Consider the following 26,511-nt stretch of genomic DNA (forward strand, 5'->3'; position numbering starts at 1 on the left):
CCTTCCCTTCCCTTCCCTTCCCTTCCCTTCCCTTCCCATGCCTGCACTGTCTCTAGAGCAACTTCAGTCTCTTTCAAGGCAAAACTTCCTCCCATGCTGAGGCAAACAAGGAGTAATTTCGCTCGAGTCAGTGGAGCTACCCTGGAGTAAACTTGGCAGACAGAAGGGGAGAATCAGTTCCCTCGCCTTATATTACTGCAAACCATGATAAACACTATGGGCCTTTCATGCCTTGCCAAAAAGTGCCTGTCCTGGAGTTTACTGCAATGCAAATGAAACAGACCCCTGAAGAACACACACAAAAAAAATAATGATTGTTTTATCTGGAGCACCCTGAAAGGAGCAATTCTTTGCTTAAGGAGCTCTGTGAAGCCCGAGTCCACTCTTGCATGTATCACTGTAAACAGGGATAAAAAGAAGCACTGGAAACCAAGCAGCTTGCCCAGGTACAAAACCAGTATGAAGAGAAAACTCAGTGCCCAGGGCCAGTAGTAAAAAAGGGGGTTATACGACTACATCCACCCACAGAGAAAGACAAGTGCATCTTTGTGTGCAATTAATCGCTTTACAAGGCAAAGGATACTGTTGGAGTTTCTGTTTCTGGTTCATGGAGTTGCTGTGGGCTATGATTTTCCCAAGGCCGCAGACCCAGTGGTTGGCATCGTCCTCTGAACTTGCAATGAGGTCCAGGTTTTTCCTCTGGTCTTTGAAAATGATGGAAAAGCAGCGATACTCTGGTACATCCTTGGCGTATTTTTCCATACCTTCTGTTTTATGGCCTGACCTCACATCCCGAATATCTTCAATAGAGACTGTGGAAAGAAAACAGAGCTTGCTGTCAGCAGGGGTTCGCTCACCCTTATCTCTGCTTAGCGATGGATTTTAAGAAATTACTCTTTTTCCTTTTTCTGCAACCTCCCACAGCTGGAGGATTCTCTTTGTTTTTTTCCAGCTTCCATTCAGTGCTAAAGAAAGCTCAGATCAAAAGCAGCAAAATGTGCAAGAAACGTAAAAACAAAACAAAACTCCTTGTTCTTTTCACATGTCCTGTATATAACAAAGGATCAGCATTTGCAGAGGTGCCATATTGTGGTATCAAATCTATGAGGTACCATTTATTTTCAAGACCTTCGGCCTGGTCCTTGAAGCATCCCTGATTTGATCTTTGCCTCTAAAGACTGTACCAACACGATCAACCAAATAACCCTCAGCTGTTCTCCCCCCAGAACTGGAAACAAAGAATTCTAAAGGTCCACAGGAAAATGAGGAGTGACTTCAGTCAAAGCAGGGCATGGACTGAAATGGTCACTCTTCAATTTGCAGAAAAATAAGAAGGTAATACCTAAAATCCCATATAATCTTCTCACTCACACTAGTGTAAACTGGGCAGGAAAAGACCAAAGACTCAGGGCAGTCTGCTGTCAACTATGATCTATCCACACCTCTGCCAAAGGTCAGTTTGATCCCATTTGCTGTAAGAAAGCAAAGTACGGCTTTTAAACCCATTCCTTCCCATTCCCATCTCTGATCATCACCGAGTACAAATGAGCCCTGAAGCCACGCAAGGCTCGTCGTGTGCACACACAAGGCCTTCAAAACACAGTGTGAAGGAAAAGGAAGTAACTGAGACAACACCACACACTTACAAACGTATCTATAATCTTCAAACACTTGTGACTGTTCAAAACCAACACTTGACATTTGCTTTAAATTCCAACCATGTGTTGGGGTGGTCCAACATCTTCCGTAACACTCTGCTGACTTGGTTTCCATGCCAGAACATACCATGAGACCTCTCCTACAACTGGCAACGTTCCTTCCTGATGATAAGCAATTATCTTTGGGTGGTCTTTTATTATCACTTGGTAAAGGCCAACAGTGGATCAGACAGAGGGCAGGGGAGGAGAGAGGTTGGGTTGTGTTGGGATGAGATGGGAGGGGACGGGATAGGCTGCTGTGGAATTACATTATCTAGCCAATTTACTGTTAAGTGAAAGCTTATGGTTTCGAGTGCTAAAATTATCTTCTGAAGAAGAGGGCTGCAATTCTCTTACAGCTGAGCTGCTGGTGGAGAGAGCTGCTGCTGAATTTGCTCACTAACAGGCAAATGGCAGGACGAGTACCTTAGGTAGCACATCTCAAATGCAGATGTGTACCACAAGGACAGTCCATAAGTAGGTGATTCTCTTCCACTCCTGGTCTCTCTTGGTTAAGGCACTGCAAGTGGAAGGATCATCCCGTTGTTCCTTATCACATGCCAACTGCTCACCACTGCTTGGCTCATAAAATGTTGCTTTAGACTGGCTAGCTAGTATGCTAGTGCAATCAATCCCTAAACTTTGGGTTGGCAATGACCTAGTGTTTCCAAGACTAGAAAATCTGATGTTAAATATTGGAAATTTAGAATGTATTCTTTGGAAACCTTTATCTGGCAAAGTGAATCTACTGGAAAAAGAAAGAGAGCTGTGTGGGAGGGAAAAGAGATTGAAAACCTGTAGCTGGAAGGGCTGCCTTAATCTCCATGGGGTATATTATTGGAGAGAGGATGATGAAGAACACAAAGTTCTTCCATGCAGAAAAGGTATGAGGAAGCCTGAAGAACAAGATCAGTGCCTGCTGTAGTCACACAAGAGCCAATAGAAGCTACCAATGCAGGAACTGTAAAAGCAGGGAGGAGACTTTTTAAAGCTTTCCACAGTTTAGGCTTGTGTACTGCTTTTGTCTATCAATATAAAAGCCAAAGCCAAAGGAGTCAGCCCAAGCCATCTGCAAATGTTATCTCTTTTCTGGAAAATCTTAGCCCACATGAATACATTATCAGCTGCTCCTGGGCCATGAGCACAGTATATTAAGCAATCCCAAACCAAGTTGAAATTAGAAATAAGAGGGGACAGAGAAGTGTTTGTCAGGAGAGGAGCAGCTGCAGCAAACACCCACCAAATGCACCTCTCCATGACCTCCCCATCCTTCCCTACACTCCACAGCGAGGAGGTAACCACCAAAAGAAGAGGATTTGGAAAGTCTGCATCTGCTTCTCCTGAATGTTTATGTCTGCTGAAAAGATGGGTTGTGGGAAGCACAAAACCTGTGACTTGACACAAGGAACTAAAGTCCTCCCTGACCTCCCAACATGGAGTTGAACAGGTTACAACCCAGTCAGCCTTCCTGGCTGCTGTGGGTGCCAACACTTCATAAATCCCAAACAATACAGAAAAAGGAAGAATGGAAGACAAAAGTCTTACAGAAAAGGGGGATAAACAACTGAAGCTGCATCTCCTGCAAGCTACTAAGCGTGCAAAGGACAAGGACAGCAAGTTGCTTCTCTTTCCTTGTACTTTTGCTGACAAAGAGATGAGGGTCAATATATGGACACTTAGAGGCACTGCCAAAACAGCTGGTTCTGAGTTACTCATAAGGGGAGGAGGAAAATATCTGTCACTCTGGGCACCCTTCTCATCCTTCGCTTTCCTTATCCTACTTCCCTTTCGTTAACAAGTGATCTCTGCAGTGTGGCACTCGGTCACACTGAATTACTCTGTCCCACTCTAATTGTCTCACTAAGTCACCATTGTTTACTGTCAGATGAGAAATGTACTGAGCTGTTCATAGTTCACTGCATACTTGCACACAACAATGGTTGTCTGCAGAGAGACCAGACATCCAGCCCAATCCCAGCTAGAGCTCAGCCAGGTCTGCTCAGCACCTTGCAAGAACATACAAAGGTGCTGCTGTCCTGTGCCTTCTTAGCCCTGATAACACTCATCTCCCCATCCAAGCTCTCAATTGCTGATTCCTCATCCATTCTCCCCTCTCCCTGACTTGCTAAGCACACTGTTTAACTTGAGATCTGCTCTTAGTGCTGGTGTGTGTCACCAGCTGACAACATACGGTGCACAACTGATGTTACAAGTTGTTTGGAAATACCTGTATTAAAAAGGTCTTTACACCCAGCCTTTCTACATAACCAACACAGCACGGGGCGCTGATGTAAACAGAGCGATCTGTATTTACATTCCTTCCAGACATCACAAGCAGGTCCCCACAAACTATTTTTGCCACCAGTTCCTACTTCTCATGCCATTACAGCACCACTAAATTTGGATCGGAGGCTTTCAACGCTTCCGCCTTTGTATTTAACATATGCTGTGGAAAATAAGGTCAGTATTTGCTGGAGCACTTCCTATGTTGAAAACTGCCCCAGAAACTCATGTGGTGGCCTGATTTAAAATTAAATTGAGTTAGAAATACAAAAAAAGCCAACAACAACCAAAAAAAAACCAACAAGAGACAGTTCTGCAATCAATGTGACTTGCTTTACGGGTTGAATGATTCTGATAATAACTAATGAGACCCACAGACAGACGGTTTTGTTTTCACAGCTGACGGCTGCCTTGCGTAACAGATTCACATCAGCAAATATTTTTCCAGGGACAAATACATGTCTGATCGCAAAGCAATGATCAGACCTAGAGAATGCACCTGACCAACCCCAGGAGGAAGCTGTCAGTGCAGCCAGCTGCCTACTGTGTGTATGCAGGTTGCTGAGGGTTTCTGTTGGCTTTTGGCACTTATCAGATCCACAGGAGTGATTTAAACCCTCTACTTCTTGCCATGAGTAAGCACAGAGAAACATCACATCCTTTCTGTTCTCCCGAAGGCGAGGTGAGGGCATTAATTCAATGGAGGCAATCATTCATCCATCCACAAGAACAACATGGGATGCTGGTCAAGTGGTGTGTTAAGGGTGTTACTAAATGCCACAGGAACTCAAAAACGAAGGGAAAGGTTTTCTGACAACACTGGTAGGAGGCTATAAATATAAAAAGAATTGTGCTGTGTTCAAACCATATAAAAACTGGAACTGGGAGGAACTGGAACAAATCCAGTGCATTTTTAATACTGCAAATAATGAATCGTTAGATCAAAATATAGATCTTATGCCATTATGCAATATTACAATCTTCATTTAATCAGTTGTGCAACTGAATTTAGTTGACCTCTGTAAATTGATCCATAGAATCACAGAATGGCTTGGGTTGGAAGGGACCTGAAGGGTTATCAGGTTCCAACCCCGTACCACAGGCAAGGCTGCCAGCCACTAGATGCAGCACTAGTTCAGACTGCCCAGGGCATCATCCAACCTGGCCTAAAACACCTGCTCTCAATCTGATTTTTTTTAACCAAAACAGGGAAAAAAGAAAAACAACAACAACAACATAAATAGCATTTTGGCTACAAATTGGAATACTTGAGCCAAAACTCATAAACTTGTTTCTTGATTGCACGGCCCGTGACTCACAAAGCTCCCCCAGTGAGTCATCCTCTGCGCAGTGTGCGATGGTCACTCACGGTCATGGGAAGCATCACCTCCCTGAGCCTCCAAACATAAAGAAGGAGCAGGAGGAAGCAAAGCCCCTTCTGGGCTCTGTTATAATATCCCTGCATTGTACCCACTCATTCAGCCTTTTCCTTATGCCTGTTCCTTACACTCTGTTTTTTTCACCAGACCCTCATCGGGATGTTTCACTGGAAAGTTTTCAACCATCCCTACAAATCCTCAAGTTCAGAGAGTTTTTAAAGGGATTGATTCTGGCTTAAGGGAGCTCACAGTAGGGATTTCAGCTGCTTTAAGGAAAGACATTCAAAAATCGATTTCACTCAAAGCAGCTCATGGCACTTTGTTCTTTCTCACATGGAGGTGAGACCTGATATCTGACCAAGCTAAACAAGGCAGTGTTACTGATGGGTTGCTGCTCTTTGAATGCAAACCTATCTGCCTCCTCTGGCTTCCTTCCCTCCCACTGTAATGATGCTCAGGAGGGATCTGGCACTGACTGCACCAGCCATCTTCAAGCCACCAGGCACAAAACTTTTCCATTGCCCCCAGACTTCTAATTCTGCCACGTGAACTCTGGAGTTAAGAGGCTCTCTTGGGCCTAAATAGAACATACAGAAAATTAACGAATTATGGATAATAAGCAACAAATGGATTAAGTTCTTTCTATGTAGCAGCCATGTTGGAACGGCAGCCTATTCCCCAGAAAGCCCTGTGGGCAACAGAGATATCAAGACAGCATCCAATCTGAATTTCCAGTTGTTTAAAATAAAAGAAAACAGAGGAAGGTAATGGCTGTACACCATGTACATATCTGTGCCTGCGACAGCCCGGATATGTCGCTGTTTTTCTTAGCTTCATTCAGCTGAGATTCTTCTGTCTCACTTTAGAGACCTCTGGTTTTATCTCCTACAGGCACCACCACACAATGGTTTACAAACAGACCTTCTGCCTGATTATAGGAACAGGAATAACAGGAAACTGCCCAAACACAAAAGCGTAACCCTCACCCTATCCAGACTTTGCTCTTCTGAGGTGCCTCCATCTTCCTGCTGTGAGCTCTGTCACAGATAAGATTAGACCTGGGGCTCAAATCTCCCCTTTTTCCACTTGGCTCATTCTTTCTCCTTCCAAAAAAGGCAGCTTATCATCAGTTTTAGAAAGGCTTTGCACTGGAGTGCAAGGGTGCTGTCTGTTAACAAGGAAGGGTGACCTTCTGGAGAGATTCGCCTCACAGTCCCTGCCTTTTAAGCATCAAATCAACAATCCTGCCCTCTTCTTCTGTCTTTTGACCACCTGAAAATCCCAAGCCGAAAGTGAAGGCAGCTGTAGCAGTAGAACCTGCCAGAGGTCACAGCTTGACGTTGGGATAATCCCCTCTGTAATTAAACACAAATCAGCCTGGTGAAATCAAAAGCCTAAGAAACGAGTTCAAACACGGCAGTCACTCTGATAACTTGGGGACGGAAGATCTCAGAGGACAAAGAAATGGGAAAACAAATGGTCTTGAGGTTGTGGCTGGGGGCTGAGGACCAGGAGCATGTGGGACTGCCCTAAGTGTGGCAATGACAGCTTTACCCAGTTAGTAAAGTATATCTTGAGTGGTGTAAATCCACACCCACACTGACACACTCGCAACCTGTGCCCAACACCCAGCTAAGATGAACACAATACATAACAAAGTCATGGTTAAGACAGTTCTCTTTTCCACTGGCCCAGGAATGGAGGGAATAGGATCAACTAGGGCTTCTCCAATCAAACCTCAATGTCCCTGGAGCCATGGCACAAGGATCCCACCCATTCACTGCAGGGAATCAGATGGGACTGGGAGAGCTGCTGAAGGTGCCCTCAGACCCTATAATTTGGAAATTGCTGGCTCAGAGCACAGAAATTAAAGTTCTAAAGTCATTCTTCTCCATTCACACCCTTGTTTGTTTTGTAGCAAGACATAATCTGAGAAAGGACTTTGCTTTTATACAGAATACAGCTCAGTGGCACAGGCGTTCCTCGCAAGCAAAGGTTCCCTAGGGCCTTTGCATTAATTGTTGTCATTACGGGTTACTGTATTGGTACCTAGGCAGTTCAGCTGAGCTCAGGGCACGCAGTAAGGAACCATTTCTAATCCAAAGCCTTTTATAGCGAGATAGATGAGCCGAAAGGAAATGTGTGAGGAAGGTTGTGTCAAGAGATTAAATGACCTGCCCAAGGCCACGGTAAGAAGAGTTTAGTAATAAACCAAACATATTTTGCTTTACTGCCTTACTTCTCATTATCATCTGTGGGGCGGGGGCACAATCTTGAAGGTTCATTCTTCATTTAGTTAGTTGTGACTGTTACAAAAACAACTGTGTAAATAGCACAGACTGTATTTTACATTTCAACATACTATGTTACATGTTATTCATTTACCTCTTGGCTTTACCAGACCATGATTATCAGGGACAGAACAATACGTCAGAAAAATAGCAAATGAAGTGAAAAACAAAACATATAAACAGATAGATACCCTGCCTGATCCTATTCCTGATTCCTCCCAGCTGTATCCAAAGCAGACAGCATAACTCAGTGTATGACACAGGACATGTGAAGGGTCTGGTCTCATGGCTCCATGTATTATGTTCATTGTGAAATGATCCTGGTTCTGATTTACCCCAAGAACCCCTGGTTCTGGTTCATAATGGTCCTGGTTGGACCCAAGCAGACAGTGCCCTATACCTGTGATGGTGCAAACTTTACTTACAGATCTGTGAGTCTGGAGACCTCAGCATCTTCTTTGATTCCTGCCATATGGTTTTGCAGTCCTCCTGGAGCTTGTAAAACCGCTCCTTCCTCCAAGAGCTGGACTTCACTTTTAGCAGCTGGCTGCCTTTCAAGAGGAACTTCAGGTCCTTGTCATCTTTCAAGCCTAGGGAGAAACAGTAGTGGTAATGTCACAAGAGTCAGCAAAAGAAATAGTCATAAAGAAACAGAACTGTTCGCGTGGGAAGGGACATTTAAAGGTCAGCTAGTCCAACTCCCCTGCAATGAACAGGGACACCTACAGCTTGATCAGGGCGCTCAGAGCTTGGTCCACCCTTTGTACATATAATAATAATAATGTACATAGGTTCCTCACTGCCACAGAACAGAAGTGAGAGACAAAACCAAACCACCTGCAGTGCAGCCAGCTCTGGGGAGAACAGCAGAGTAAAGAGACCCAGAAATCTGCTATGTCACATTCTATGCTCATGAAAGGGACTGCAGCTTTGCAGACTTCTTAGATTGAGTCCCAAGACTTAAGTATAATTAAAATCATAGAATCATAGCATGGCCTGGGTTGAAAAGTACCACAATGATCATCCAGTTTCAAGCCCCCTGCTGTGTGCAGGGTCACCAACCACCAGACCAGGCTGCCCAGAGCCACATCCAGCCTGGCCCTGAATGCCTGCAGGGATGGGGCATCCACAGCCTCCCTGGGCAATCTGTGCCTCCAACTAGCCATTAATTAGAGATCAGGAGTGGGTGAAGTGGCAGAGGTGGGCGAGAGAATGAAGCATGAGGAACACACCCTGGGCCTTCTGTAATAGGCACCTTGCCTATTACACCTCTGTCATTGCATCAAAGGCTTTTACTCTGTAGTACTGAACCAGCATATCCCAACTCAGCGTGACTTTTGCTGACCTTATCATGACAATGCAGATGAGACTCTCATTAATAACTATTTGGCCACCTGCAGCCACCCAACGTTCCCATCACAGGAAATTTCCCAATGCTACAGAGATATAAGACAAGACCTCACAAGATAGAAACCCATGTAAACTGATTTATGCAATAACATTTACTTTGCAGGATGGCATTTCTGCATATCACCACCTTTGCCCCTCTCTGGAAGACACTGCTGCCCTGAATAGCTGCTATTTGAACAAGGTAAAGCAATAAACCACCAAGCATTATTTGAAATACAAAGCCCAGAAGGAGAGACAAGTTGCCAAACCCCAAGTTCCTGATAATTCATACATGAAACCTAAGTGCCTGGGGCTGCAGAGCACTAAGATGGGTCATAATGGTTGCAACAGAAAGCAGAGCTGTGTGTTTGTAGTTACAACAGCGTGGCCTAAAGAGTGTATTTCAGGCTGGGAAAGAGGCTGACATCTTTTGACAGTGATAAATATTAGGGTGTCCTGTGTTTGCTCAGCACAGCTTTGAGCAGCTCAGGCCATTTTAGTTGGGTTTGCCAACACCAAGGAGCAGCTCTGGGGCTGAGCCCAGCCGAGTCATCTAGAATTGAAAGCACTACTGTGGAAGCTGGAGATCCTTGAAAGGTTGCTGTGGCCTCTCCCTATCCAATACATTCAATTAGCTGTCTCAGTAATTAAGTGCCTGCTTAATTAACCCCCTCTTGGGTTTGCTGAGGTTTAGACATACCCAGGGGTCTACAGGAGGCCAGAATGCCAAGAAGGACTGGCACCACAAAGGCCTCACAAAGCCTTGTTCTCCTTAACAGCAGTGTTGAGGCTTCTTCTCATTTAAAGTCAGGCTGGACCAGGCTTTGAGCATCTGATAGAGCTGTATATGTTCCTGTTTCTTGCAGGAGAGTTGGACTAGATGTCCTTTAATGCTCCCTTCCACCTCAAACGATTCTATGATAGGCTTTGCTAACATTGCCGTGGTAGTCCCCATGGTTCCTGGAAAGGCAACAAAGTTCTTCCTATGTATTCACCTACAAAATCTCTGTTTTGGTTTACTCTGTCCTCCCTCAGATACCAACCATGCAAGGCATCCTTGTGGGACTACGAGGAGGTCATGCCATCCTAGGGTAAGGCATGAATAGGAAAGCAGGAAAACCACCAATTCCTTTGGGTGCTTCAGTGCATAAGCATGTTATGAGAAATCCATTTTAACTGTGACACGTTTCATTACACAGAAACTGCATGCGGTATGTATGATATGGAGTGATACCTGGGCAAAAAGCTATATCAGTCTCATACAGGCAAATCTGCATGGCCTTTAGCAGAAGACAAGGGCAGCTTTGTCTCCTTCAGGCTAGATCCACACAGGTAACACACAAGCTGGATTGCAAGTGAGAAGGAAATGAGAGAAGCCAGTGAGAGGATGGAGAAAAGGTGGCTTCCAGTAGAACACAGACTCATAGGGGTTGGAAGGGACCTCTAGAAACCTCCCAGTCCAACTCCCTGCTAAGGCAGTTCCCTACAGTACATCACACAGGACAGTGTCCAGGTGGGTCTTGAAGATCTCCAGAGAAGGAGACTATCATCTCTCTGGGCAAAGTGCTCCAGGGCTCTGCCACCCTCCAAGCAAAGAAGTCCTTGGGGTTGGCCAGGGAAGGACAAGAGGTCAAGATGAGCACCTAAAAGCACAACGATTCCTTTAATGTGGGAGGCTGGAAATGTCCAGGGCTCTTTGGATATAAAGCAGACACTCAGGGTTGACCTCTGCCAACAGTAACCCAAAGGTTGGATTGAACCACCCAGTGATGTGCCCAGAGGACGGAGGGCCAACCTCTTGGCCAAGCAACCCAAGTCAACTGGGTGAACACAGGATGGTTCTGTGTCTGTCAAACAGTATCTCAGACAGCCAAACTAGCCTGGAAAAGTGGGCCAGTTTTCCCAGCAGTTTTCCTTCATTTCAGGTTTTATGCCCAAACAGTCCCTAGGGATTACTGCCAAATATTCCCAGGGAGCTGATGAGGTTTGCTATGCAGAGCCCTGTCTCACAGCAATGGAAACTTCTGTATGAAAGGAACCAGAGTTGTCATATACACATGTCATTTCAAGCTTCCAAAAACACTGTGCAGCAGGACAGGCATATTGGTTTGCAATTATATAACAATGCAGGGCATGAGAAAAACAATCACCACGCTGAAATCAATGCCCAAATCACGCCTGAAATATGTGGCAGGGCTTTATCTTGCTCAGAACCCTTTGCAAAATACCAAATGCACACTTGTCACGGAAAATTGCAATATGTGTTTCACAGGTCAGGCCCCAGTCCTCAAACAATACCAATCACATACGTTCTAAATAGAATACACTCAGTGGACGGTACAGTTTAGAGTGAAAACTGCATCTTAGAAAGGTAAGAGAGTCTTGAGCACGCTTAGCATTGCAGCAAGCATGAAGCTACTGTCCTGTCCTGCACTATGAAGCTGTAGACACCAAGAGACCAAAGACATTAACCTTTGTATCATGCATCTCAGGTATACAACAAGCAGGGAATGTACCAACACAGCAGCTCTCACAGCAGCAGCCTGATTCCAGCTTCACTAAGATCATTAGGATGATGTTTACAGGTGACAGCAACAATCTGTAGTGCTGCGTTGCTCCCTCTCGAACCTGCTGATCTGATAACATTAATTATGACTGCTATAAAGCAAGTTTCCTCCTCCTGCTTCTCTCTCCCACCTGCTTGATTAGATTCAAACAATTCCAGTGGGAAAAAATGGCTGTTTTCTATTTCCACCTGCTCTCTGCAGCCACATAAATCAAGAACTTGTATCAACATGGGCATGTCCCTCTAGAAAGCAGGAACCAGCCATGAGTTCATAGCCATAGGAGTTATGAAACTCCCTTGGTTTCCTGTCTCTTTTCATCTGGTGAATGCAAACCTCTAAGTGGCACCACACCACCCAGAAGCCCTCAAATCAGGCAGGAAAGGGGCCATCACCATCCTCACGCCAGCAAGAGCTCAAAGCCCAGCCTGAAAGCTTCAAACCCACCCATTGCCAGAGAGGTCCTGCTTTCTTTGATGCCTCATACAAAGCGGTTTGTACATCTGGAGGGCGGTTACAGGCAAAAGAAAAGGGGGGGGGGGGGTGAAAAAACAAACCCTCAAGAGCATAAAAATAACCTTGGAATTGCCTTTAGGGTGGAGCGCTGCCTTTGCGCAGGGAAAAGAGGCAGAAACCAAGAGGCTGCCAGCATGTGGAAGTGCCGAGGGTCTGGCCAACGTGTCCCTTACCCAGCCTGATGCCATTCAACGCGGCCACTCTACGGCTCTGCTCCCGCAGGATGTTTTCCTGGGACACGCTGCGCTTGGGCTGCCTCCGGATGCACTGCATGGTCCAGCGTAGGGCTCGGAAAGAGGCACCGAGCGCTGGGAAGGATGAGGGGCCCCTTTGGCCCCGAAGGGATCCCGGCTCATCCAGGAGCCCCAGGCGTGCACGGCGTCAAACAAGGCTCCAAGAAGGGAGAGGAGGCAGCGGGAGGCAGAGAAAGGGCAGAGTCCTGTTGGGAGGTGGGACTGGGGAAGTCTCCTCCCGCTTGCTCATCGGTCGCGTGTGTTGGATGCGAAATTACACCCATGCGTCTGCCGGCAGCTGCTTGAGTAGGAGCAAGTTTTCCTGCATTCATTCACCATTGGGATTGTATGCATCATTTGCAGGAGTCCCAAGTATTGCTTTGGGGCTCAGTGCAAAAGTCCTTTCGGCTCAGCCTGCCCACCAGTGCCTGGCTCCACCTTTTCTCACTGTGCAGTTCCCATTGACATATAGGGAAGAGGAAGATGGAAACACCTTTTAGCCAGGGCAGGCATAGCCCAGAAGCTGCTTTTCCATTTAGTGAAGAGCATTTTCCTAAGGCTTTGGAGAATTTCCTCTCTGCTACCGATTACCTGCATGACTTGGGTGAGTCACTTACCCTGCTTTTCAGCATAGCTGTGGGTTTGTTCTTGTAATTCCTATTTAAAGGTATAGGGGTGAGCCCCCAAGTCACTGATTACACAGAACAATTCAGGCTGGAATGGAGCTCTCTGAGGTCTAGTTCAACTACCCTCTCAAAGTGGGGTCACCATCAAACACTGATCAGGTTGCTCACACCCTGTCCAGGTGAGTTTTGGGTATCTCTAAGGATGGAGGCTCCACAGCCAAATTGAATCCCTGTTCAAGCTCAGATGTTCTCATAGCATCAATGGCTGGGACTAAAACCCACCTCGCCCCTAACCATGACTCCTGCAGTGAAATGCAGAGCTGAACTTACCTAAGCCCTCCCATCCTGAATGCATTTGCAGACCTTGTCAGGCTTTTTGTCATTGTCTTTGCACTGCTGCTGCCCTGAAGATAATGCAGGGACATGGAGCCAAGCTGCAGTGAATGCCCCATACTGCAGAACCAGCATCTGCCCAAGAAACTCAACAGCAAACCTGTCTCTGCTGGAAATCCAAGTCCCTCCACCATCAGCTTCCATCATATTCAACACAGTTTGTATTAGGTTTTAGAACCAGATTCTCATTTCAGGTGTCTGGCACCCCAGCCACCCTCCTTTCCGTGGACTTGGGAGCAAGCCCTACCAATACCCAGACCAGAACAGATGACTTGATCAACACAAGGGCATCAACAGACTCATTATTTGCTGTAAGAAACTCATTATTTTTGTTAAGAAACTCACTGGGAACAAGGCAGAGCCACTGCATGACCTTAAGCGGCAGTACCAGTAACACCCTATTTACACACTATAACTACCAGTCAGAGAAGGAAAAGAATAAAGGCATTTTATGGATGGGCCAATGCAGAACATGTTAGCTGGGCTGGCAGGTTTCTGAGGAAACACCATTAAGCCTTTTGTGAGCCCTCTCCACACACACGGGTTGGATGTCGGAGCTGCAATCAGCAGCGCTCCCCTGGGAGCTGAGGGCTTTGCCCTTGGCAGGGAGGTGAGCACCATGATGTAATGGCTAGATGATATTTATTAGTTCGCAGTCCCTGAGCACTTCCCATATTTCACATCGTACTGGGGAGGACTGATCTAATTATGGAGTCATCTCCCGTCCTTGCCTTGGCAAAACCATTTGCTTCTGAGCAACTGCTCTCCAGTCCGGCAGCAGCCGGTGTCCCATAGGGGCTGATCTGGGAGCCCACTGAGCCCCTCCACTTCATCTTCTCATTAATTCTTAATAAATAATGCCATCAACAGCATCACTCAGAGCCTCACAGGCTGTGAACATTTTATTGTGTCTATCCCTGCAGCGTGCATATGAGCAAGAAAAGGATCAGAGCTCGCTGAGTTTAGCTCCTTCCACAGAACAGCACGTATAAGTTCTTCTGGTGCAAGGCCTTTTAAATAAATACTGGGCCAGAAGGGCCATGCTTTGGGAAACAACAGATCTGGATGTAGTGCAGTCCTGAGGTCATCTAAAGCCATCACCGCATCTCACAGACAAGCTGTGAGGGATGAATGGCACTGTAGGATACAGGGCATTGCTTATGGATGTTACATGGGGCTGTGTCACATTCTAGCACTGGAGGAAATGATCCTGCAAATGGTTTCGGGATAAATTCTCCGACCCTTATTCATTGCAGGTAACACCTGACTGGGTATGAAGCCTGTGAACACTCAGCCTGCAATTTTACCCGTATGACCAATCCCACTGAAATCAATGGCACTTGTCACATGAGTGAAGTTATTCATGTCCCCGTACCCAGGATTGAGGTTTTGCTAATCATCCTATCGATTCCAGCAGGATTGCTCACAGAGCAAATGGAAATCAATGTGAATGAGGATGTCAGAACACGGTCCTAGAGACAGCAAACTGCTTCAGTATACAGGAAAAAGACACTTGTGATAGAAAGGCTGGAGAGACTGGTAGGAAACAGGCTGTATGTGACAATTATTAATTCAGAGGCAGTTTTCCAAAATGAATTAATCTTCATCGCATCCCTATACAAAGCTGCTAAGGAAGCTCCATAACCACTTCACCAAGGCAAAAAGCAGGTGGTTTGGGGGGGATGGAGCTCATCACCAACCACTGCTATCCTTGGGAAACACCAGAAGTGGCACAGCCTTAATACTGATGGCTCTTGATACCACACTGACACAAATGACGAGAGAAGTCAGCTGCTGATGTGCCCCGACTTGTGATAATCTGGGACTGGAATGAGCATACGTATGCTGGTGATGACCTCACACTTCCCCATTACATCATGCACATGATATAAGTTATGCTGCTATGACTAGTAATGCCTATGGCAGCTACACAACACATTCACATCTCATTTTAAGGGCAGATTTTTCCCCACTAATGAGGTCAAAGGTTGTGTCTTGCTCTGTATATGTTACCAAGAAGAAATGAGGTCTATTTTACATGATGCTAACTGTCATTTCAGCTTCCCTGCCAGGCTTACCCGCATAGAATTGTATTTCAGACAGTAATAGTGCAATCAAAATATCACTGCTGACAAATGAACTTCATTGCTTGTCCCTGAGCGTTCCTAGCCCTTACCAAGAGCAAGATCATCCCAGGTGAACTCAGACTGAATGAGAGTTTGGAAAAGTCATAGTTCAGTTGCTCTGTAGTTACATGTCAACCTGCCATCACTTGTCAGTGTGATGGAGCCCTCAGAAGCTGAAGTTCCTGGTCGATAAAGGCTGAGGATTGCTTCACCCAATGGCTCCCCTACACCAGCTGTCTCCCTTTCACTCCCTATGGAGAAGTGGGGGCCAGGGAGTGATTAATGGGACCAGAAGCATCAGTGCACTGCTGGCCAAGCTACTGCTCCGTGACAGTGGGTGCATCTTCGGTGCATGTGGTATGTACCAAGTTCCACCTTGTGGTCACACCGAGAATGGGCTTCTCCAGGAAGCTGGCAGCAGCAAACCACTTTCTCTTCCTTACACTGGCTTTTCTTTCTCACTTTGCTTCTCTTCCAAGGATCCTTGAGAGGTCCTGCTGTGCAGAAGCCGGGTGATCCTGAAGCTTCATATAGGAACTGTTCCCAAGCACCACACTGCACCTCTCCTTTATACTGCTTGCTAAAATCTTCTTCCACTGGCATCAGAAATCCACATGACATGCAGGTTTTTGGTGCACTGATATCACTGCTGACACCCTGCCCAATATTTCTCAGGCCCATTTCTCCTTGTATCCTTTTGGAGGACAGTTTCCCCTTTTCCAGCTCTGCTCCACTCAGTCCTCACAGCCAAGCCACCTTTTCTTCATGGCTTCCTAGTCTGGGTCATTCAAAGACAGCCTGGATCCATGTGCAGTACTCTCTGTGACCCATCAAAAGCTGCTGCTTTCTTCTTGCACTCTCAATGTAATCCAAATAAAATTCCTTACTAAAGTTCTTCGCATCCAGGAGCTCAAAACCAGACTGAAAATTTCACAGAATCATTAAGGTTGGAAAAGACCTTTAAGATCATCTAGACCAACAGTCAACCCACCCCACCATACCCACTGACCATGTGCCTCAGTGCCACATCTCCATCTCCTCTGATCATCAACCTGAACCTCTCCAGGTGAAGTTTGAAGTCATAAAGTCCAGTGATGAGAGGTTTGGTCCTATGGTCAGAGTTCGGTTTGGTCCTTCCACAATGGCACACAAGCAGATTTGGCTGCAATAAAGCACTAAAACCATCACTGGCTTGAAGTAAATTACAGCTTTTCCAGTAGTTGGTGTAAAGAGAGTGGGAGGAAAGTCATTTAAGGGAATAATGACAACTTGATCGATAGGACCAACAGCAACAGCCTACTTGCATATGTCATGTTTCTCAGCACACGCTGATGAAGATGTTCTCTTCATAAAACCAAAGTCAATTGTAGGTGCATCCCAGCTTCAATTTTTAAGGACACTTAACAGCTTTTCTCAACAGTTTCTTCAGGAGCTGAAATATCCTCCACAGCCAAAATGAGAGACAATCAGATCATCCCACAGCAGGGCACAATTTGTGCAATAATTGCATTGCAGCACTGAGTTATGCAAAACTGGGGGGGGTCTGCAGCCTTCCATTCTGGTGGGCTTGACTAAGGGCTGAGACCCTCCACTCATGGTAAGGACTTGGGAGATGCATGGCCCGGAGATTTTTCTCACAGCACTGACAGTATCTACAGTGCACTGAGCAAGGGGACAGGAGACTCATCTGCCTACACCCTATGAGCCTGAATTTCACCCATCTCACCCTGGATGATCAAATCAACAAGCACTTATCTGCAGCTTTCCCTATAAATACCTGTTTATATATTTTGATCTCCCTGTGAGGGAAACTATACTTTGCTCCCAAACCATCAACACTTTTGGCTCCCAGAGCTGCCTATCCAGTTGGCCGAGTTTCCTGATCTTGCACAAACTCTTCCCCACACCTCTCTCTTGCTTTTCCCTTCCTTTCATCTCTCCTACCCGCAGCAATGTTCCAAATGACTGCATTTCCTTCTTCCTCCTCTATTTCCTCTTTCAAATCTCTCTCATCCGCTTTCGGATCCGATGTTGGGGCTGCACACATAGGCAAAAGTCTCAGAACCAGTTGTGGGCTATCATAGACCATATCATATTAAGGTTGGAAAAGACCTCCATGATCCCTAAGTCCAACCTCAACCCACCCCCACTATGCCCACGTCCCCCAGTGCCACATCTCCACAGTTCTTGAGCACCTTCAGGGATGGTGATCCCAATTCCCTGGGCAACTGTGCCAATGCCCTTCTCTTACTGAGAAGAATTTGTTCCTTATATCCAACCTGAGCCTCCCCTGGCACAACTTAAGGCCATTACCTCTCATCCTTTCATTGCCACTTGGGAGAAGAGGCCAAACCCCAAAGGAGTAGTTCTACTAAAAAAACAAACATTTATCAGACTGGAAATTTAGTAGCTTTCATGTGAGAATATTAATAACTTCTTAAAATAAGACAACTTGTCCAAAGAAAGAAAAGTTGCACGTTTAATGCGCTGAGCGGTGCCAGTATGATGAATTCTCCTGCGCTACTGGCGAAGTTACAGCTTAAGAAACTCCTAAACAACACACCTGGTGTAACTCACACCAAACAGGGTTTTGTTTGTAGGAAAGGAGATCAAAGCCACCAGCTGCTTCAGAGCAGATCCCAGCTGATCCCATATTGCACCACCCACTGAAGCCCAGGAGGAGCTCACTCAATGCTCCCAGCTAAGAAGGGCAGGTGGAGATGATTCATTTGGAAACTTACATCCAGAAGTCAGTTCAGTTGACAGAAGAAACAAGGAAACGGCCTGTTTTGTAGGGTTTTTACACACCCTGCCCTGCTGACTCCCACCCTGGGCTGTGGCAGAAGGCGTTTCTGTTATGGGGCTTTGGCATTCTAGGCACAATGTACACAGTGTCTTGTATGAAGAGGTCAGTGTATAAGAATAAGACATAGCACAGATTAGCTATTCTATGATCTGTGTGAGCACAAGGACTCCCAGTTCAGAAACATGCCACGTTCATGAGGCAAAACAAAGGTTATTAATAGCCCATGGAGCCCAGCAGAGATTCACTGTGTAATAAATGTAGATGAGCCTTTGTAAAAGAAGCAACAAGAAGCCCATACAGCTGAATTAAACCCATTCAAAACCACTAAATCCCAGCTCTATGCTGGGAGTATGAAGAAGGGGAGCATGCTCAGTTTCCGCTCCAGGACTCAGATCTCCATCCAAACGCAGCACAAACAGCACTCCACAAACTTTTCAGAAGCTCTCATCAACTGTAATATCCGCTTTCACTGCTGGAAAATATCTCAGCTCTGACTGCCAGATACTGTACTGAGACAGAACCATGTGTCCATGGTTAATGCTCATACAGCAAATACAGTTGTCATTGTTGTATCTCAGTTGGACAGAAGTAAATGGAGTTTCAGCATAGATAAACGTGTGTAAGACACAGCATCTGAAATGTTTCTAGCACACTGAGCAGCACAAATCTGATCCTGCAAGCAAACCAACGCATAAGCAAGTTTTCTTGTTTAAGCAGCCTGACACGCAGAGTCACACTGTGCTTATACGTGTCAAGGAATTTCAGTAAATAGATTTCTGAGAGCTTGGCTTATTCACCACGTGTGCACTTTTCTGCCCAAGACAAGAAAATAGAGAAACAGACACTGAATTCTTCTTGGTCCCTGACCCAAGAAAGCAAGTCATATCCACTGAAAAAATGACCCATGCTTCAGAATAGGAAAGCTTTTAATAGTTCCAGATGTGTTTCTTAGCTTTCTCTCCCCAGTGGTTCTATAATGAATGAGATACCTACAGAAAGTTCCATGTTAACCTCTGTTTCACCTTCCTGTTTGATTTCTGGGATCTGGGATAATCAGAGGGAAGATTTCTTGAGCCTGGGGGAGTTTTATTGTACCTGATGATGATCAATCACTGACTGCTCTATGAATCTGTTTTCAGTTATAGCTGCAGTCAGCAGAAAGAAAGCGCCCATCTCACAAACTGCAAATGAACACCGTAGACTTTTCCCATCTCAAGCTGCAGCTGTCACAGTCCTGAGCTGTTGCTGCTCATCGGAACAAGTGAAGCACAAGAAAGATGTAATAAATCAATATATTAAATCCAGCCCAGGGAATAAGAGCTGTTTCCTTACTCTGTCAGACAAGCCTCCCAGTTTTGGCACTTGAGATTTCTCCAACCTCACTTGCTGTCAGGGCAGAGAGGATTTCTTCTTTTTGTACAAACATTATATTTTACTGAGCATTTACAGAGCCTTGTGGGCAGGCTCAGAGCTGAGGGGATTTATCCCAGCTCTGCTGCCTACCCCAGAACACAGGGAGTTGACCCAGGGAGCATCCATCCCACTTTCTGTTTTAGAGGGAGAAAAAAAAAAGGAGGAGGAGATTTGGAACAACTTTTCTGCACATCCACACACCAGCCAAGACTTATCCTACCAGCACAGCTAACAGTATTAACAGAGCAAAATCTGCTGTCTCCCTCCTGTAAAACCAACTAAACGCTGCGTGGCTTCCAAACGAGAGAGATACAGAGGCAAAACGAGGAGGGAGGAGGGAAGGAGGAGAAAAGAAAGCTCTTGGAGGGCTGAAATACCAGAGACACATCTACTGACTTACTGCTGCAACCGAGGAAAGTGCCATTCGACTCCATGGCCGCCAAAGAAGGCGACGTGCAGTGGGAGAACGGGCTCCGGGAAACAGCTGTGCCCAGATGTTGGCTTGCTGCGGGTGGAAGCCAGACCCAACGGGCTCCTTCTGCTCCCCGCTCCAGCGATCCCCAACGTCAGTTCCCTTCCCTTTGGCTGCACAGATGTCTTCGCTATGACTCCTCATTTATTTCTCTCCCGCATCCGCGAGCCCAATGCACCGACTGAAGCCAAGAGCTGAGCCCCAGCGCCGTGCTGCCCTTGGCTCCTCCCCATTAAATCTGGCCGTCATCGCTGCCCAACCTCCTGCTCCTGCAGCTTTGCGTTGTGCTGCTGTTCTGCTGCTGGCTCCAACGTGCCTTGCTCCTTTCTCCTTTCCTTCTTGCCTACCAGAAGACGCCGAGCACCCAAAAAGACCCCCCAAGTGTGTAAATCCAAGGGAAGAACCCAGCTCTTGGAGGCAGTGCATGGGTTTGAAAGGGCTTGAGTGCACTGGGGAGGACTTACTTCACGACATGACAAACACAGCAGCAAAACAGGTCAGAAATTGCCAGCATAGAGCTGTAACCACAAAGACTCGCAGAGCAGGAGCTTAAAGCAGAAGAAAACTTGCAGCCTTCTCATTTGATACCGTGGAGCAGAAGCAGAAAACAACTCCTCGCTGCCTTCAGGCTTTTACTGAGCTGTTTTCCTCTGTCCTTTCCCCATCTCTTCATTTAGATGTTTTTAAAGGATAATGCAGGGAAAAGAAGGAAGGAGAAAGAAATGGAATCCACAGTGGGAAAGTAAAGCTTCTGCTTGAATGGCAGAGGGAGGTTTTCAATCATTGTTTTGTTACTGTTTATTTTTGTTTCTGGTTGTTTAGGTGATCTCTATGCAATTGATGCAGCTGTCAGAAACGTCAACCCCCCCCTGTTCCTCAGCAGCTGTGAGCCTGGCAGCTCCACCTACAGAAGGAAAAAGCCCTTCTCTGAGTGGGACAGATGTGGGATGCACATGGTGATAAATCCTTTAGGACTATTTGTCCCTCCCTGCCAGGAGTCAGGCTGCTCCTTCAAGATCCTTCAAGTTTTACAACACACAGGCTGCCCTTGTATAGCAGAACTCCTCTGTGCTGGCACAAGGTGCAAGAGCAAACAAGTGGAGAACACAGAGAGCTGGTATTTTGCATTGTGCCCTGCTAAAGCTCACCCCTCAACCCTTCACCATCCCTTTAGATGCTTTCGGAAGGACCCAAGAAGGAATACCCCCCCTTTTGCAAACACACAGACAAGGTAATGTTGGCTGGGGCAGGGTCAAACTTCAGGGCTGGAAGGCAGCTGGAAGCCTCCAAAAGATTCCTTGTGGATTGAAAACAAAATCCTGCCTTAAAGGCCCTAAAATAGGGGGATTTCCAGAGGACATCACCCAAACCCATCACCCTTTCAGCTGATGGGGAGGAGAGGTACAGAAGGAGAGGCCTGTAGATGAGTCAGACAGACTGGAAACTCCGGTAAAGCAGTGAGTGGTGAGGGCATGGTCGCTGTCAGAAGGGAGGAGAGGTAGAGAAGAGCAGTTTGAAGGTGGTGACAGGAAACAGCATTACAGCAAAGCCTTTTCCCTTCTCAGTATCCCATACCACGGACTGGATAGCATTGCTTCACAACAGTGCAGCACTGTAGCACCTTTCTGCCACCCTAAGCTTAGGCATCACCCCCCCCCTCACTCCTTGGCAGACTTGATGTTTTACTTGTGCTCAAGTGTTTGCAGACAGCCTTGCATTCCTGGCATTCATCAGAAAGTACAGCAGTCATCATCAGAGCCAGCGAAACCCTGCGGCAAACACAGCGAGGCTGAGATCATAGAGCACAGGTCTCATCAGACCCTTGCTTCACAAGGCAGCATTCCTTTTGGCTGCATTTCTGCATGCATGCCGTGTGCACTTCGTTTCCTTTTCCTTTGCACTGCTGAAGCCAATATACGTGTAGAATAGGAATGAAACCAAAGTGGCATGAGGAGCTATTGGGCTCCTTTAAGCTGCAGAAATCCTGCTAATATATTCTAAGAATAAAAGAGCAATATAATTCTCCCATCAGCCTCAAGTCCCTGATGTCCATTTCAGATCACTCACTGTTTGCCTTCCTGGTTTGGCTTTGGGCTGATCCAGGAGGCTCAGGGTGTTAAGAAGGACTGACCTTTTCCCAGTTAAACCTGCATTACAGTTGAGAAGCAAGTTTAATGTTGGTAACGAAATGCAAAATGTCAGTGTTCATCTGGAAGCCCTAAGAAAACTATTTGCTTTGTAACAAAATGCATGGATTAGACAGGCTACAGCTGCATGGTCATATCTTTGGGTTTATTTCTTAAAAGCAGTCTGAATTTCTGAATGCTTCTTTCCCATTCTAAATAAACCTCCTAAGCTCTGTCCACCTACTTCACAACCAGTTCCATGGCTCTTGATCTTTGAAACCAAACCAGGATTTGAAGGGCAGAGTTCAGTATTACTAAAATTAAACACCACCTCTCTGTGTATGTTGTCTCCACTCACAGTCCTGCTGCTAAGGGCCAAAGCTGAATAAACACAATTTATTCTGAGCAGATCCATTATGGCATCTGTAAGGTGGCATTTCAATGCCCTTGTTAGGCATGGACAGTTTGTCTTCTTTACTTTATTTGTTTTAAAAATTAACCTTTATAGTGAAAGTAACAATGAGACTGGAATGCATTTAGTTTTTGTGGTTGCATACTTTCCTTCTGCCTGTGCTGACTTAGCCCTGTTTATCTCTTCATAAAACTTGAGGATTTTACAGCAGGTGAGTTAACACGCACTGATTGTTTCACAGGAAGAACACACCTTTTTCATCAGTGAAGATGAAAGCCAACAGAAAAACCTGTTTTTCTGAGTTCCCTAAATACATGATAGATTATGAGGGCTGGATTTATTCTCTCTGGACCCCAATGGGCATCACCCATCAGGAGTGGTTTCACCGCTGAGCCCAGCTTGGTGTCTCCCAGCTTTGCAGGTTATTATATTTAATGGCTCTCCAAGATTTGGAAAGCTGCATGATTTTTCTGCCTTTGTTGTCATGGATTTTAATCCCTAAATCATCCTACCAGTCTGGAGAGGAATGTGAAGAATCCCCAGCATTGCAGGCTTCTACTGTCCTGCTTCTTTCTGGCCCTGCTTGGAGCTGGGATCCTTGCTGCCTGTGGCCACCTCATTCCCTTCCCTAAAGGATAAAAAAGAGTGGAATACAAATAAAGTTATAGGATAAGGGTAAGTAAATCAAGGAGAGGAGCAAGCAGCTGTAGGGCTCCTCAGCCTCAGTGCACAGGGTATGTTCTCTTTATCCGCATGGGTTGAAGCTGTATGATGGGAACCATGTGCAGAATAATGCATTAAAGGGAGTATCTAGAAATCTTATGGGAGAGGGAGAGGATAGGAAAGGACCCAGAGCCTACATTGCATAATTTTATCAGTATGTGCAGAAAGAAGCCTAGACACAGCAATGACTCAGGAAATAAGAAATAAGCTATTTTTTGTTCCTTGCTCCATTTTTCCCTGCCAAGAGCAACACTCCCTTGAGACTGTCAGCCAAGAGGGAGAGCACAGCTTCTGAAACCTCCTCCCCTTGGCCACAGGCGAGGGCTGTCAGGACTGAAGGGAACACAAAGCCCATTTCGTAGGTCCATCAGAAAGAGATGCAGGAGGTCCCTTACAACCCAGGTCATTCTGTGATTCTGTGATGATGCATTTCTTGAGCGGAGATCTCTGAGCAGAAAGAGACCAGAGCTGCAGTGAGATCCTCACTGAGTCTTTGGAGATGAGGTTCCTAGGAGAAGGATTGTAGAGGACCTATCTCAGTTCATGCACCATCCTCCCAAAATAACATGAGAAACTTCTTCTAACCCCTGAAGTTCAGACTCACACCAATGACAATGCTGATACCCCACAACTCCTGATTACAGGAGGCACATTTATGAAGCTCATTTTCCTCCACAGCCCCTCTAATTTGGTTCTACCACAGCCCAGACATGCTGAAGGTCCAGAAAAGACAGGTGAGCTGTGCCATGCTCAGCTCTCAGATGAGGATGTTTAAGGCAGGCCTTTCTTCACACCAATTCTTCCTCCAGCCAAATAGACTCAACACCAAAGAGCAACAGACAGAAGCAATTATATCCCAAACAAATAGGAAAACCTTTTGTGAGCACCCTGCTCTTTTCTTGTCCATCATTTGCTGAACTCACCAAGAGGCAGAGTCAGGGCTTTCCAAGGCCTTCCCAAAGTAGAACTTTTTAAAGAGGGCAAAGTTGTGGCCATAACATTTTAATGAGGGCCAAGTCCTAAACCCAGGGCACACCTTCATGTAACCACTTGAGCTTAAACTACAGCAAACCCAAAGCAAGACAGAGCTTCACCTGAGTCTGCTCTGAAAGCATGACTCAAGTGTTTGCTGTACATAGTAGAAAGAGCAGTTCATAATCTCAGAGGAATGCTACACCACCCGGTCACCAAGTATTTCCTATGGAGAAGATACCTGCTGGCTCCCTCTGCTTTTCAGAACTCACACACACCCTTCACATCTCCGAAATAAATGTTCCTAGCTGCCTCTCCCAAAGATAAAAGCTTTGTTTGCTTTGCAAGAAGGATTCCAGATTTCTTCCACCACAAGAAGGCAGGACTGTAAGAACTAGTATAGAGTCAGCAGTGAGCTTGAGGTGCAACGTGGGGTTTATTGTCAGCAGAATGACTGAAACCAGCACCACAAAAGATGTTATATTAGACAGAGGTCATGTAAACATCAAAGTGGCACCTGGATTTTTCTTCTGTTATGGTCTGGCTGTTCACTGAGCTGTTTGTTGGCATCTCTTCCTAATCTGCTTTCTGGTTGAGGCTATCAATGAAGTTTAGATGGGGTGTCTTACCAACCTCTCTACATCCAACCATCATGTCACACGTCAACACAACAACAGATGAACAGAAAAATGTCAGATTTTCAAATGCCTTTTACATTTCAAGAGCTGCTCAGGGCTTTGATTACACAGTCTATGCGTCAGTTCAGGTGGCCAGCCCCAATCACCCTGATGACTCACGTTTTGTCGTGGTATCATTCTTCTTTTGTTATCACCACGGTCTTTCTTTAGGTGTTTCGTACTGATAACACGTTGCATTCTATGTATGCAAGACTCTGGGATTCAAAGGACTGGTTCTGCTGCTCCATCGGCTCCAATAAACTTTGACTCTTGGGCATTGTCCCAGCGCTACCAGGTCTATGGCAACTGCTGGTCTTTCACCTTGTGAGAATCACACTGCAGTGTGGGGAAGAGCTGGCAGAGCTCAGCCCCTTTGGAAATCAGCTTCTTCCTGCATGAGATGAGTTGGAAAAAAATCAGAAATAGGATTTATGACAGTGAAAGAACAGTGAGATTATTGGGTTTGTGAAGGACTTACTGGACAAAGTAAACCATTGCAATTTATAAATAAGACTGAAATGTAATTAACACAATGCAGTACCGTGAAGTTCAGAGAATGGGTAGGGCAGCCAGATTCCTTCTTTATCACCACAAGCAGCTGTGCCAAAATAGCTTCAGACTGAAGGAGGTTGATGCATTTGAACCATTTATTGCAGCAGAGTAGTACATGGCCACTGGAAATGAAGCTACAGATGCTGGGATGTGTCAAACTGAATCTGCTCTGGCATAATCCCATACAAGTACCATTAAAATTAATGAGGTATTTCTGCTTGAGCAGAAGATAAATTTTACTTTCTAAGCCAGAAATATGTCTATCAAATTCTGTATATCCCAAGTGTTTGGTGGGTTTCCAACCACACTTTGTCCACTTCATACAAGTAATCAGAACCAGCTCTAACCACCGAATAAATCAATAAATGAAAAAATCAAATGATTTATCTGTTAATCTGTTGGTCACAGTTAAAAGCTTTAAAGCATCTCAGCAAATCTTACATTGATTTCATAGAATCACAGAAACACAGAATGGCCTGGGTTGGAAAGGACCTCAAAGATCACCAAGCTCCAACCCCTCCAGCCATGTGCAGGGCCACCAACCTCCATATCTACTACTAGACCAGGCTGCAAAATGATATGAAAATTGAGGAATTAATAAGTATATTTGAAATTTGGAGATTACAACCTTGGTTTCTCTCTGGTTATTCCAAACCATTCATTACAACCCCAGGAAATTAAGGAGATGTAAATAATCCTATGTCTGAACAATAGTACCAAGTGTGACACAGATATGTAACCAATTTTGCCTTCAGACTAATTTTAATTTGTGATTAAAAATATTTCCGATATCTTTAATTAATTTGTTTCAGTCCAAAATAGATTTATAGTTGTCTGAGGCTCACAACTGTGCATTTCTAT

At 45.6% G+C, this 26,511-nt stretch overlaps 1 protein-coding gene across 2 annotated transcripts in view; it reads right to left on the minus strand.

Moving 5' to 3' along the window:
* The window catches only part of PLCD1 (phospholipase C delta 1), a 41,775-nt gene extending 21,362 nt beyond the window's left edge, over positions 1-20,413 (minus strand). Inside the window, exons 1-3 of one of the 2 annotated variants that reach the window (XM_015852918.2) lie at positions 20,117-20,413; positions 8,076-8,240; positions 584-812 (exon numbers count right to left, since the gene is read on the minus strand). In XM_015852918.2, coding sequence (XP_015708404.1) covers positions 584-812; positions 8,076-8,240; positions 20,117-20,150 — 428 coding nt within the window. In that variant the 5' untranslated portion in view covers positions 20,151-20,413. Of the gene's footprint in view, positions 1-583; positions 813-8,075; positions 8,241-12,292; positions 12,522-20,116 lie in introns of those variants that run through there. The other variant, XM_015852917.2, reaches the window with a different exon arrangement.
* Positions 20,414-26,511: the final 6,098 nt, after the last annotated feature.

The sequence above is a fragment of the Coturnix japonica genome, chromosome 2 (assembly GCF_001577835.2).
Source record: "Coturnix japonica isolate 7356 chromosome 2, Coturnix japonica 2.1, whole genome shotgun sequence".
Lineage (NCBI taxonomy): Eukaryota > Metazoa > Chordata > Aves > Galliformes > Phasianidae > Coturnix > Coturnix japonica.